This window comes from Bufo bufo, chromosome 1 (genome assembly GCF_905171765.1).
Source record: "Bufo bufo chromosome 1, aBufBuf1.1, whole genome shotgun sequence".
Classification (NCBI taxonomy): domain Eukaryota; kingdom Metazoa; phylum Chordata; class Amphibia; order Anura; family Bufonidae; genus Bufo; species Bufo bufo.
In genome coordinates this window covers 767280187-767295269 of record NC_053389.1, presented here as the reverse complement: position 1 = coordinate 767295269, position 15083 = coordinate 767280187, and the positions used below count along the sequence as shown (strand labels likewise).

At 45.2% G+C, this 15083-nt stretch overlaps 1 protein-coding gene across 1 annotated transcript in view; it reads right to left on the bottom strand.

Moving 5' to 3' along the window:
• LOC120986257 (G protein-coupled receptor kinase 5-like) overlaps window positions 1-15083 on the bottom strand; it is a 76491-nt gene that overhangs the window by 36868 nt on the left and 24540 nt on the right. Inside the window, exon 2 of the mRNA XM_040414736.1 lies at window positions 14094-14189. Coding sequence (XP_040270670.1) covers window positions 14094-14189 — 96 coding nt within the window. The remainder of the gene's footprint in view (window positions 1-14093; window positions 14190-15083) is intronic.

Genomic DNA, 15083 nt, shown 5'->3' with positions numbered 1-15083 from the left:
CCATCAATGGATTTTTTCTTCCCTGATGGCACGGGCATATTCCAAGATGACAATGCCAGGATTCATCGGGCTCAAATTGTGAAAGAGTGGCTTAGGGAGCATGAGACATCATTTTCACACATGGATTGTCCACCACAGAGTCCAGACCCTAACCCCATTGAGAATCTTTGGGATGTGCTGGAGAAGGCTTTGCGCAGCGGTCAGACTCTACCATCATCAATGCAAGATCTTGGTTAAATATTAATGCAACACTGGATGGAAATAAATCTTGTGACGTTGCAGAAGCTTATCGAAACAATGCCACAGCGAATGCGTGCCGTAATAAAAGCTAAAGGCGGTCCAACTAAATATTAGAGTGTGTGACCTTTTTTTTTTTGGTGGCAACTTTTTATGGACAGGCAGTGTATATTGTGATATAGACCAAAATCTTTTTGTTGTCCAATACTTAGCGTCTCCAACAAAAGCAATTTCCCCCAGTGTCCTATTATACCAAAAAGGAGTCATTCGTGTAATTCCCTCCAAACCCTAATATTGCTTAACCTTAACCCAAGTCTCCGCTAAAGATTTCACCATTGGGATTCTATATACGCCCTTATTATACATTTGTCCTGATTCAAAACATATTTGGCAGTACACAGTTATTATTCTACGCCAAATGTCGTAAAAAAAATCCACCTGTTCCCATTTCATATTCAGTGCAATATTGGCCGCTAAATAATAAAGCTTCATATCTGGTACTTCCAAGCCATCTTGATCATAGGACCTTGTAAACCAGCTTCATTTTTTCCTAACTCTCTTACCAACCCACAATAAATCATGGAACAGTTTCTCCATTTCTTTGAAAACAGGCTAACCTAAGTAGATCGGGCAATTCCTGATGGTATATAATAGTTGAGGTAACAGAACCATTTTGATCAAACCTATCCTATCTTTGTTTATGGGGAGTTTGTTCCACATCTTAATCCTCTCTCATCTTCCGAAACAGCGGCACAAGATTCAACTCTATAAATCTAGCAGGATCCTTCGCTATTTCTAACCCCAAGTATTTAAAACTTTCACGAGGACCCAGTATCCTTAGCTTCTCGTCCAATACCACAACCTTGTCGCTTAGCGGAAGTAGGGTCGATTTACCCCAATTACTATACACGAATGCATACCAAATTCAGCCATCATTGCCATAACGAAATTTAAATCCCTGTTAGGCCCCTTTCACACGAGCGTGTCCGGATTACGTCCGGATGCATTGCGGCAAACCCGCGCGAGTAGGTACGCAATTGCAGTCAGTTTTGACTGCGATTGCGTTCCGTTGTTCAGTTTTTATCGCGCGGGTGCAATGTGTTTTACACGCGCATCATAAAAAACTGACTGTGGTACCCAGACCCGAACTTCTTCACTGAAGTTCAGGTTTGGGTTCGGTGTTCTGTAGATGTAATTATTTTCCCTTATAACATGGTTGTAAGGGAAAATAATAGCATTCTTAATACAGAATGCTTAGTACAAGGTCAATTGAGGGTTAAAAAATAAAAAAAATAATTAACTCACCTCCTCCAATTAATCGCGTAGCTGCCGGTCTCCTGTTCATTCTTCAGGACCTGTCAAAGGACCTGTGGTGACGTCACTGAGCTCATCACATGGTCCATCGCCACGGTGATGGACCATGTGATTGGACCATGTGATGTGACGTCACCACAGGTCCTTTAGCCGGCAGCGCATGATTAAAGAAGTAAAAAGAGATCGGCAACTACGCGATCAAGAGGAGGAGGCGAGTTAATTAATTTTATTTCTTAACCCTCAATTGACCTTGTACTAAGCATTTTGTATTAAAGAATGCTATTATTTTCCCTTATAACCATGTTATAAGGGAAAATAATACAGTGAATAGACTGTCATCTTAGCAACCATGCGTGAAAATCGCACCGCATCCGCACTTGCTTGCGGATGCTTGCGATTTTCACGCAGCCCCATTCACTTCTATGGGGCCTGCGTTACATGATAAACGCACAATATAGAGCATGCTGCGATTTTCACGTAACGCACAAGTGGTGCGTGAAAATCAACGCTCATGTGCACAGCCCCATAGAAATGAATAAGTCCGGATTCAGTGCGGGTGCAATGCGTTCACCTCGCGTATTGCACCCGCGCGGAAATCTCGCCCCTGTAAATGGGGCCTTAGTGTCACCAAGGAAAAAAAAAAAGATCATCTGCATCGAGTGATATTTTGTCCTCTCTTCCCCTCACTTCAAACCCCTGGAAACATGAACCCTGTCTGATCTTAATAGCTAATGGTTCAACAACTAGGGCAAAAAGTAAAGGAGAGCGAGGACATCCCCGTCTCGTACCCCTTTCAATATAAAAACTTTCAGACAATAGGCCATTGACAGATATCCTTGCTCTCGGGTCACTATAAGTGATCTTCATCCACTTTATAAAATCAGGACCTATACCAAATTGTCCCAAAATTTCCCACAAAATGCCCAATTCCACACTGCCAAAGGCTTTTGTCGCGTCCAATGACAAAATAGAACATCGACCGGTATCGTTCCCCACCTATTGAATATTGGTGAAGATTGATCTGCGTGCACTAAGTTCGTAATTACCCCCTTCAATCGCTTCGACAAAACTCTAGCCAAAATCTTACAATCATTATTCATTAATGATATGAACCCGGGTCTAAACTGTCCTTACCCTCCTTAGGAATTAAGAGGATTGTTGCTTCTCCCATTGAAATAGGTAAGCGACCCACTTGTTTTGAGTGTAAAAAAAACTCCATTAGTCTTTTCGCCCAAAAAACGCTCTCTCTCTCCTATAGAATTCTATAGGAAGACCATCTTGGCCTACTGCTTTACCAAGTGGAGTCACCGCTATTGCTGATAGCACCTCATTTAATAATTTAGGTTGCTCTGAGTCTGCCCACTGGTTAGCACTAAGTTTTGGAACATTAATATCCCTCAAAAAAACCATCAATTTACTATAATCTATTGAATCTGTGTAGAATACAAGTTTTTATAATATTCCCTAAACACTATTATCTTGTCTGGTTCGTTCTATATTATGCCCCCCTCATCTCAAATTGCAGCAATATTTACCGCTGTCTCCATCTTTCTAATTATCCTAGACAAGAATTTACCTGGTCTACCCCCGTCCCAGTATCTTCGAGTCTTAACAAATAAATCCATATTCTGGGCTTTTTCCCTGAGATAGTTACCATAATTAGGGTGTATTGCAGTACCCCCATAGAACTGCCTATTCTTGTCCGCAATGCGACATGTTCTATTTTTTTTTCCGGGAGCCGCGGACCGAAAGATCGGAACTGCGCTCCAGAAATGCGGATGCGGAGAGCAGTGTGCTCTCCGCATCTATTCCGTGCCCATAGAGAATGAATGGGTCCACACCCATTCCGCACAATTGCGGACCACACTTGCGGACGTGTGAATGGAGCCTTATTAGTCGCCAACAACCAAGCTTCTCTCGTTTCCTCAGTTTTTTGAGTGATCATCTTTACCTCCTTATTTACTAATGTTAACCTTAAATCAAGCTCCTTTTTTAACTCCATAATCTTTTTATTTAGCAGCCCTCTCACATAAGCCGTGGCAGCATCCCAGACCATGTTTACCCCAGCTGAATCCTTGTTTGATTCAAACAAGAAGATTAAATCTCTGTTAAATTGCTCCTCTCGCCCCATTAGGTTAAGCCAAGTAGGATTAACTGAATGGAGTTTACGAGTTGCATTTTGCGCTTCTACCCTTAAACCTACCTTTAATAAGACTGGGGAATGGTCTGAGATGCACCTTGGCTCATACGAGACTACCACTTTAGGGCTCGTTCACATGACCGTTGGTGGCCCGTGCCTGTGCTGTGAACCAATGGTTCTACAATGCACGGGCACCTTCCGTGGGGCAGGCGCAAGGGGATCGCAGACCCATTCACTTGAATGGGTCCGCGATCTCTCCGTTCCGCAAAAAAGATACAGCATGTTCTCTCTTTTTGTGGTGCGGAGGCACGGAACGGAACCCCAGAAAGCACTCCGTAGTGTTCCGTATCTCCGGATTTGCGGACCCATTGAAATTAATGGGTCCGCATCAGTGATGCGGAATGACAACGGAACGGTGCCCGTGTATTGCGGGTTTGCAAATGCGGTCCGCAATACGGGACCGGGACACCAACGGTCGTGTGAACGAGCCCTTATTCTGTAGAGCCGCCTGGTTTCCAAATACCAAATCAATGCTGGAAAGAGAGTCATATGTTTTATGCACACAACCGTATCCATTTTGTGATCCACATTTTTTGAAGTCCCATTGAGTTCTTCGGATTTGAGGTCCTCATTTTTAGGACCAGAATAGGACATGTTCTGCCTGGAACTGACATACGGATGTAAAATACACACCGATGACGTCCATGTGCTTTCCACATCCGTATGCCAGTTCTGCGAAAGATAAAACATGTCCTATACTGGTCCTCATAATGCAGATCTAAAACCCATAGAACTCAATGGGACTTCAAAAAAAATGTAAATCGCACACGGACAGTAACCTTATTTAGTGGATCCGCGACTTGCAGACTGCAAAACAGATACGGTTCTGTGCACGAGCCCTATCACTTATACTCAGCGCCCACAACAGTGACATCCACAGTGCCCCCCACAACAGTGACATCCACAGTGCCCCCCACAACAGTGACATCCACAGTGCCCCCCACAACAGTGACATCCACAGTGCCCCCCACAACAGTGACATCCACAGTGCCCCCCACAACAGTGACATCCACAGTGCCCCCCACAACAGTGACATCCACAGTGCCCCCCACAACAGTGACATCCACAGTGCCCCCCACAACAGTGACATCCACAGTGCCCCCCACAACAGTGACATCCACAGTGCCCCCCACAACAGTGACATCCACAGTGCCCCCCACAACAGTGACATCCACAGTGCCCCCCACAACAGTGACATCCACAGTGCCCCCCACAACAGTGACATCCACAGTGCCCCCCACAACAGTGACATCCACAGTGCCCCCCACAACAGTGACATCCACAGTGCCCCCCACAACAGTGACATCCACAGTGCCCCCCACAACAGTGACATCCACAGTGCCCCATAAGGGTCCATTCACACGTCCGTGAATGTGTCCGCACCCGTTCCGCAAATTGCGGAACAAGTGCGGACCCATTCATTCTCTATAGGGCAGGAATGGATGCGGACAGCACACATGTGCTGTTCGCATCAGCACTTCCAGAGCGCGCCCCCGAATTTCCAGTCCGCGGCTCTGGAAAAAAAATAGAACATGTCCTATTCTTGTCCGCAATTGCGGGCAAGAATAGGCAGTTCTATAGGGGTGCCGGCCGGGTGTATTGCGGATCCGCACTACACTACGGATGTGTGAATGGACCCTAACAGTGACATCCACAGTGCCCCATGTGACATCCAGTGCCCCCCTTGTTTGCCATCCACACTGCAGAGAGCAGCTGGCAATCCCACGCATGCACACTAGCATTCAGCATAGTGCGGTTGCGTAGCCAGTGAAGACGGCCGCCCGGCGCTTTCTTCAGCAGGAGGCGGTGACGTCACGATCCGTCTCCTGCTCAAGACAGGAAGACGAGAAGACGGACTTCGGCTGCACTCTGGAAGGTAAGTATGTGAGCAATAATCTTTCCTCCACAGGTTAGCTTTTACCGGTAATACCCAAAAAAAGGTTAAGCCCGGAGAACTCCTTTAATGACTTGATCTTCTAAGGGCTCTTTCACACTTGCGTTGTCCGGATCCGGCGTGTACTCCATTTGCCGGAGGTGTCCGCCGGATCCGGAAAAACGCAAGTGAACTGAAAGCATTTGAAGACGGATCCGTCTTCCAAATGCTTTCAGTGTTACTATGGCACCCAGGACGCTATTAAAGTCCTGGCTGCCATAGTAGTAGTGGGGAGCGGTGGAGCGGTATACTTACAGTCCGTGTGGCTCCCGGGGCGCTCCAGAATGACGTCAGAGCGCCCCATGCGCATGGATGACGTGTCCAATGCGATCACATGATCCATGCGCTTGGGGCGCCCTGACGTCACTCTGGAGCGCCCGGGGAGCCGCACGGACGGTAAGTATACTGCTCCCCCGCTCCCCGCTACACTTTACCATGGCTGCCAGGACTTTAGCGTCCCGGCAGCCATGGTAACCATTCAGAAAAAGCTAAACGTCGGATCCGGTAATGCGCCGAAACGACGTTTAGCTTAAGGCCGGATCCGGATTAATGCCTTTCAATGGGCATTCATTCCGGATCCGGCCTTGCGGCAAGTGTTCAGGATTTTTGGCCGAAGCAAAAAGCGCAGCATGCTGCAGTATTTTCTCCGGCCAAAAAACGTTCCGTTCCGGAACTGAAGACATCCTGATGCATCCTGGACGGATTTCTCTCCATTCAGAATGCATTAGGATAAAACTGATCAGGATTCTTCCGGCATAGAGCCCCGACGACGGAACTCTATGCCGGAAGAAAAGAACGCAAGTGTGAAAGGGCCCTAACTCACTTATTCTTTGTTCTGCATAATTTACCCTCCCGCTGACTTTCTTACAATCATCTCTAATCAGCTGTACTTCAGATTTTAATCCCCCCACCTGTTTCGTTATCATCTCCAGCACATTGTAAGATAATGTCAGCCAGTGGAGGAGAAGTATCTGCTGGAGATGGCACCGTCACCTCTAGGACGCAACACTGTTTAACAGTTTGAATCTCCGATGATGAAACTAATACTATTCGGGTACTTTCACACTGGCATTGTGAGGATCCGGCAGGCAGTTCCGTCGCCGGGAACTGCCTGCCAGATCCAGAAATCCATATGCAAACTGATATCATTTGTAGACGGATCTGGATGCGGATCCGTCTGACAAATGCATTGAAATTCCGTAGCCGTCTCTCCGGTGTCATCCGGAAAAACTAATCTGGTATTTTTTTTCCGCTTTTTTTAAAAGTTCTGCGCATGCGCAGACCGGGAAGCCGGACCCGGTTTTCCAGAACACTTGGTACCTGATCCGGCATTAATACATTTCAATAGGAATTAATGTCAGATCCGCATGTGTTCTCCAATTTTGGCCGGAGAAAATACTGCAGCATGCTGTATTGCAATACCGGATCCGTCTCTTCAGTTGTCATCCGGAAAAACAGATCCGGCATTTATATTTTTCAAATTTTTAAAAAGGTCTGCGCATGTGCAGACCGCAAAACGAAATTTGTTTCGTTTCACTTAGGCATGTGTAAAATAATGCCGGATCCGGGAGGTCCCATTCATTTCTATGGGGCTGTGCACATGAGCGTTGATTTTCACGCATCACTTCTGCGTTGCGTGAAAATCGCAGGATGCTCTATATTGTGTGTTTTCCACGCAACGCAGGCCCCATAGAAGTGAATGGGGCTACGTGAAAATCGCAAGCATCCGCAAGCAAGTGCGGATGCGGTGCGATTTTCGCGCACGGTTGCTAGGAGACGATCGGGATGGAGACCCGATCATTATTATTTTCCCTTATAACATGGTTATAAGGGAAAATAATAGCATTCTGAATACAGAATTCATAGTACAATAGGGCTGGAGGGGTTAAAAAAATAATTTAACTCACCTTAATCCACTTGCTCGCGCAGCCCGGCATCTCTTCTGTCTTCATCTTAGCTGTGTGCAGGAAAAGGACCTGTGGTGACGTCACTCCAGTCATCACATGATCCATCACCATGGTAAAAGATCATGTGACGGACCATGTGATGACCGGAGTGACGTCACCACAGGTCCTTTTCCTGCACACAGCTAAGATGAAGACAGAAGAGATGCCGGCTGCGCGAGCAAGTGGATTAAGGGGAGTTAAATTATTTTTTTAACCCCTCCAGCGCTATTGTACTTTGCATTCTGTATTCAGAATGCTATTATTTTCCCTTATAACTATGTTATAAGGGGAAATAATACAATCTACAGAACACCGATCCCAAGCCCGAACTTCTGTGAAAAAGTTCGGGTTTGGGTACCAAACATGCGCAATTTTTTCTCACGCGAGTGCAAAACGCATTACAATGTTTTGCACTCGCGTGAAAAATCGCGTATGTTCCCGCCACGCACCCGCACCTTTTCCCACAACGCCCATGTGAAAGAGGCCTTAGTCCAGATTCTGCCTCACGCAGTTCATTAGTAGGTAACAGCTGAAATTCCTCCAGTCATTAGTCGATGAGTGGTTACATGGTTAATGATGGTTCTGATGAAAGTCATCCAGTACAAGGTTAGCAGAGACTGCAACAATCCAGATTGTCGGCAATAATTCATCCAATTCAATGTGACACTTTAGGCGGTTTAAAATCACAGTAATAAAGCTGTTAAAGTTAGTGCCGCCTCCCATAGTGCATAACAATACACTAGGCGCTCTCTCCCTAAGGAGAGATAGTACCCCCTAACCCTGACAGGCCTCTCACCCAGTACTCTCTGCTCTGCACTGATGAGGGGCAATCACCCCGAAACAGCTGTCTGCAGATGAGGTGCTGGCTTATTTAAAGTCCAAGGCTTAGTTTAAGAGCTGAACATTGACTTATAGGACAGCTGCCTTACATCTGGTGGCATCAGAGGCAGAGCTTGCTAAGAGTTCATCTGCATCCCTTTCCTAACACTACACTAGAGATGACCCCGTTCACTAGTGATATACTGCAAAACGCACGATAGAGAATTTGCAGTGGGTTACTGGATTTATGGGTTACCTGAGATATTTCCATTCACAAGTCAATACAGGGTTAGGCCTCATGCACACGACCGTTGTTGTGTTCCGTTCCGCAAAATGGGGTTCCGTTGTTCCGTGATCCGTTTTGGTTTCCGTGTGTCTTCCTTTATTTTTGGAGGATCGCCAGACATAAAGGAATGTAAAAAAAAAGTCTAAGACAGGTTTGCCATGCAAATGATAGGAATAAAACGGACGCGGATGACAATCTTGTGTGCCTCCGCGTTTTTTAGCGGTCCCATTGACTTGACTGGGTCCGCGAACAGTTTTCCACGGAAATAATAGGACAGGTTATATTTTTTTTGACGGACTGGAACCATGGATCACGGACGCGAATGGCAAACTGCGCCCTATCCGCATTTTCAACGGCTCCATAGAAATGAATGGGTCCGCAACTGAAACGCTAAAATCGGCAGAACGGACACGGAAGCAAACAACGGTCGTGTGCATGAGGCCTTACCCCCCCCCCCCCCCTTTTTTTTTTTTTTAAAAGGATTTCATCCAGCCAAAATGGCAGAAGCCACTCTCCAGTAGCACTAAATCTCCTTTACTCCTCAGGGGGGTGTATTCTAAAAAAACATACGTGCATCCAAATGCATTTCACCCAGCGTGTGTCAGCCCTCATACAGGCGTCCTTCTCCCCCCCCCATTTCCCGGCACACCCATAGGCTTGAGTAAATTCCAGTAAGGAAGACTTCTCCCCTTGCCCTCCAAGAAGCAGACACTCCACTCTTTCCCTCCAGGCGTCCACGAGGGTAAAGAGAGCAAAAAAACGGGCAGCAGACGGTGACCGCATGTCTCCCCGCTGAGAAGCGCCTCAGCGCAAGGTAGGAGCGCTCATCCGAACCCTAGCAAGCGCCAGGGCCGAGACACGTGGGGCATGCACGCCGAACACCTCAGGCGATCTCGCTGGCAATGGGACAGGGAAGGGAGGTGGAGCTACGGCGTGAGGCGTTACGTCTTCCACGTCATGCCGGCGCGCCTCCCGTCAAGAAAAAAAAAGGACTATGACAAACCTTACTATAAAGTCAGCGCTATGTTTGACACGGTGTTTAATTGCTAGCTTTAGGATGTATTGTTTTTTGTAAGATGTAATAAAGCTTGTAGATTTTTCATGTTTTTTTGTTGTTGCGTGTAGCTTTTTTTTTTCTTCTTCATGTGCCGTGTACTTGTCCTTCATATTAATGAATTTATTCATTCACCTAGGATCACCCTTAGGCCTCATGCACACAGCCGTTGCGTGCATTGGGGACCGCACTATCCGTTCGGCTGCTGAGACGGATCCAGATCCATTCCACTTGAATGGGTCCATGATATGTCCGCACCACCAAAAAAAAGTAGTGCTTCCGAGAGGTTCCGTGCCTCATCACACCTTCCGGATTGCGGAAGTGAATGGGTCTGCATACGTGATGTGGTAAGCACACGGCTAGTGCCTGCGCGATATGGGCCACGACCTTAGGGCTCATGCACACAACCGTATGTATTTTGCGGTCCGCAAAAAAAAGGATCGGCCAAAAATACTGATGATTTGTGCATTCCGTATTTTGCGGAACAGAACAGCCGGCCCCTAATAGAACCGTCTTATCCGTAATGCAGACAATAATAGGACATGTTCTATCTCTTTGCAGAACGGACACACGGAAACGGAATGCACACCGAGTAACTCACACATGCACATATGGTCCACATTAAAAAAAAAAAAACGGAACGGACACTGAAAGAAAATAAGTTTGTGTGCATGAGCCCTTACCCAAATGTCCTATAAGGGAATGTTGATGTACTGGAAGTGTCCCATTCCAGATTGCCTCCTCTATGGTAACAAGAACCTCCTTGGAGAGCTCCCCTCATCCTCTAGTGGCCCCGAGTCCATGCTAGGACATCCATTTGCGAGTTACAAAATACTGTAAAAGGAACCTGTCATATGAACCACAGGCAGCATGACATCTGCCAGGCAGGTTTGTTTTACCCCGAAACACTGCAATATTTCCTATTGGCGCCTAAATTTGGGACATCTAATTTTGGACACACTAAGCAATTAAGCCAAAAGGTGTAATCTCCTGCTCGTAGTTCTAGATGCCTGTACAAGCAATTTTATGCTTTGCAAAGAGTCTCAGGTGTATTTCTACGCAAGAGACTTTCCTTGCACTGAGGAGCACGCCAACCAGGACAGCGATAAAACTCCTAACTCACAGTAAGGCCTCATGCACACGACCGTTGTTTTATTCCGTGTCCGTTGGTCCGCAGAAAATCACGAAAAACGGAACCATTGACTTTCAATGGGACCGTTGAAAACTCGGCTAATGCACAGTTTGTCATCTGCGTCCGTGATCAGTGGTTCCAGTTCGTCAAAAAAAAAATATATATAACCTGTCCTATTTTTTGCACCGAAAACGGTTCGCGGACCCTTTCAAGTGAATGGGACCATGAAAAAACATGGAGGCACACAAGATTGTCATCTGCGTCTGTTTTTTTCCTATCACTTGCATGGCAAACTTGACAGACTTTTTTTTTTTTTTTTACTTTCCATCATGTCTGGTGAGCCTCCAAAAATAAAAGACACACAGAAACAAAAACGGATCACGGAACAACGGAACCCCATTTTGCGGAACGGAACACAACAGTCGTGTGCATGAGGCCTCAATGGTAGGAGACGACAGAGGTGAGAGTAAGGAGCGTGTTGTTACTAACGCAAAATGACATATCTGCCCGTCATATGCATGTACAGGAAGCATGGAGCGGGCTCACCAGCTGATCCTGCTTCATACATGGCAGGTGCCAGCTGTGTAATACAGCCGACACTCAGCCACAATGACCAGGATCAGAGACAATACGATCCTGGTTATTTAACCCCTCAGATGCCGCAGTCATTATTAAGATGTTAGACACTCCGATTAGAACACTCTGTGGAGAAATCGCTGAGATCTGATGGGTTGCTATAGCAGCCTGGGGCCATATGAAGGCTCCCAGGCCTGCCAAAGCAAAAAAAATCTCGGACAAACCTTACAATTGCTAATAATTAAAAAAAATATATGCTATACGCAGCCCTTTCTCCAGCACCGTTCTCTGAACTCCTAATAGCACTCATTATAGCTAAATTCTTGTCAAACTGGTAAGAATTTAGCTATAATGAGTGTTTATGAGCTGTTAGGAAAGTACAGATAAGGGCTACAGCTCAGGCCATCAGAGCAGCTTCCTGACAGATTCACTGGAAAGGGAGAAGCCACAGTCTGCAGATACACTGAAAGCATCTCAGACAACCCCTTTGAGATCTGGCTGCTTAGTAGAAAGCTAGTAATGGTGCCATAGACTGCAAAGTCCAAAATGACCAATTTGCCTGTTTTTTGTCACCCACCCCCGCCCACCTCCTTCTCCCAAAAAAAGGGATTAAACATGAAGTAGGATGTCTTATGTATCAATAAAAAAAAGCCCTCATGCAACCCTGAAGACTGAATTATAAAAAATGTATGGGTGTCAGAAAATGCAAATGTAAAGATATTTTTTTTTTTTTATAAATACTGACTTAATGTTACATACACGCATGTATTATTTATTTGAATTAGGGCTTACGCAGATGACTATGTATTTTGCGGTCCGCAAAAAATACGGATGACATCCATGTGCATTCCGTACTTTGCAGAACGGAACAGCTGGCCCTTCATAGAACAGTCCTATCCTTGTCCGTAATGCGGACAATAATAGGACACGTTCTTTTTTTTTTTTGCGGACCCACTGAAGTAAAATGGTTCCTCACACGGTCATTTAAAAAAAAAAAACGGAACGAACACGAAAAGAAAATACGTTCGTGCGCATGAGCCCTTAATGTGAATTTGGTGCTCCTCCCTGGCTAAAAATAGTCATCAAAAATGCTAAGAAGGGTATTTTTACTCTCTCGGAGAAAAAATGTAGCGTGACCTCTCTCTGCCTGCGCTTGGGGCAGTGGGAAACAGGTGACAGGTTCCCGTAAAGGCTAATGACACCTTCAATGGTAATGATTTTTTTTAGGATTGCAATTTTGGGCTAAAACCATTTTTTCCATTGGTCTTTATTAAAAACTTTCAGCAGTTTTTGATAAATGGGTTAAAAATCAGTTTGTTTGTAGACTAAATTTCTGAGTCCCCTCAGCTCACTGATTATGTGAAGCCTTATCTCTGATCTCCTGACCTCATAAACACTCATTTAAGCCATATTCTTATCAGTTTGGTTAGAGTTTTGTCATAATGAGTGTTTATCAGTTCAGATAAGGCTTCACATGATCAGCCAGCTAATGGGACTCAGAAATGTATTCTGCAAACAGACTGACTTTTCATCTGTCTCTCAAAAACTACTGAAACTTTTTAATAAAGAAAGATCAATTGAAAAAAATTATTTTTAGCCAAAAACTCTTTTTTCAAAATGCAGTCGTAAAAAAAAAAAAAATATATATATATATATATATAAATGTCCCCGAAGGTGTCCATAGGGATTTTCCAAGACTTCACAACTGATGACCTATCCTCTTCCCGGGACCCCTGCCGATCAGCTGCTTGAGAAGGAAGCGCTGCAGCCTTCTCGCAGCTTTTCCTAGGCCAGTGACGACACATTCATTGGTCACGCTGCCTAGGAGCGGCTCAGCTGCATAGAAGTGAATGTGGCTGAGCGTGACACCAAGCACAACCGCTATACAATGTACAGCGCTGTGCTTAAGCATGGAGAAGGCCGGAGCGCCAGTGCCTTCTCAAACAGCTGATCGGCAGGGGTCCCCGGGGGTGTCAGATCACCACCGATCAGATACTGATGACCTATCCTGAGAAAGGGCATCAGTATTAAAATCCTGGAAAACCCTTTTAAGTATATCAGAGTACAAAAGCAAAGAAAATGGTTCATATGTGAACAGTCGCTGGCAATTTTTCGGATAACAATTAATACAGTGAAGGGGTATTCCCACCGACTCTATAGGATATGCCATAACTGACTGTTCGGTGTGAATGCTACCTCTTTGACCCCCACCCATCAGAAGAAAGGGAGTCCTGCAACAAATTCAAAGTGGATATTTTCACTACAGAACATAAGAAACTATTTAGCAACTTTTTTTTTTTTTTTTTTTTTTTTTAATCCCTTGATGGTATTTTAATATTTCCATATCCTGTTTAGTGCAAAGAGTTAAACTTACAGGCCCTCTGGATCAGTCTATAGTCTTTAAGATCTGAAAGATATAGTAAGTACCATGGTTTGATTTATCATCAGTTCGGTTAGGCCTGGACCTAATGGTGGATTTTTTCCATGCCTGGCCTAGAAAACCACAGCTATAATGCCTGCAGGCTCTGGTAACCCCAGCCCGATGTTACCATAATCAAGAGACGCAAACACAAGGATTCACAGTTTATATACTCACCCAGCTGCTTGCGGAGTTCTTCACACTGGCTGATATGTGGAAACTTTAGGATTTCCTTCCATTTTTTACTCCTCCCTTTCCTTTTGCCACCTCCACCTGCAAAGGAAAAAAAATAAAAAAAGTTAGAAGACTTTATTTAAAAAAAAAAAAAGTTGCCCAAGTCACGGCGTAATAAAAGTATTCGATATATAGGTCACAATTCAGGTCTTTAGTCATCATGTACTGATGCAGAGTTACATATTTTCTTCTCCCTTTACGTCCAAAGCAAAGAATTCTTTGCTGGACAGCAGGGCATTGTGGCATTCCAGTTAAAGGGGTTCCTCCATCCTAAAGCGTTTGCATAATGGATGTGTTTCTTTGTACAATCATAGCTGTGACGGAACAGTTATGTTTGGGTTTTCCCTAAAAAAAAATTCCAGCCATATTATTCTCTGTTTCAGCTGCACAGCTAGATACATTTCACTCAGAAGCAAGGGGTTCCTTCTTTATATGGATGTCTGCCAGCACTGTACTGCTGTGACGTCCTTTCCCTTACGTTCCACCATGTTTGTTTTCCGCTTCGGAGCCTACAGAACAGATAAGGAGGGGGAAATCACACTTACAGACACAAATGAGGCACCTATAGTCTTCAAAAGCCCCCCCACTTCCTCTCAGCAGTCTTTTGGTTCTCTGTTACTAGAGACAGATAGTGCCTGGCATCAGGCAGTGGGCTGCAACTTAGGTAGAAGTGAGACCCCTAGTGGCCATGAGTTTACAGCCTTTTTCAGGTGGATGCAGGCAGATTTTTTTTTAAAATGAAGCGATTTAGAAATTAGCTAGTTACACCATTCTCTTTTAAATGAAATTGTGAGAAAGTACAGTGACTCTTTAAATATTTATGGCATATCAATCTCTGGGACCCCCACCTGTCAGGATAATAAAAGAGTCCCCAACATCTCTCCAAACACGGACTGTCCAATCAAGTCAACAGAAGTTACCGAAATAACCAAA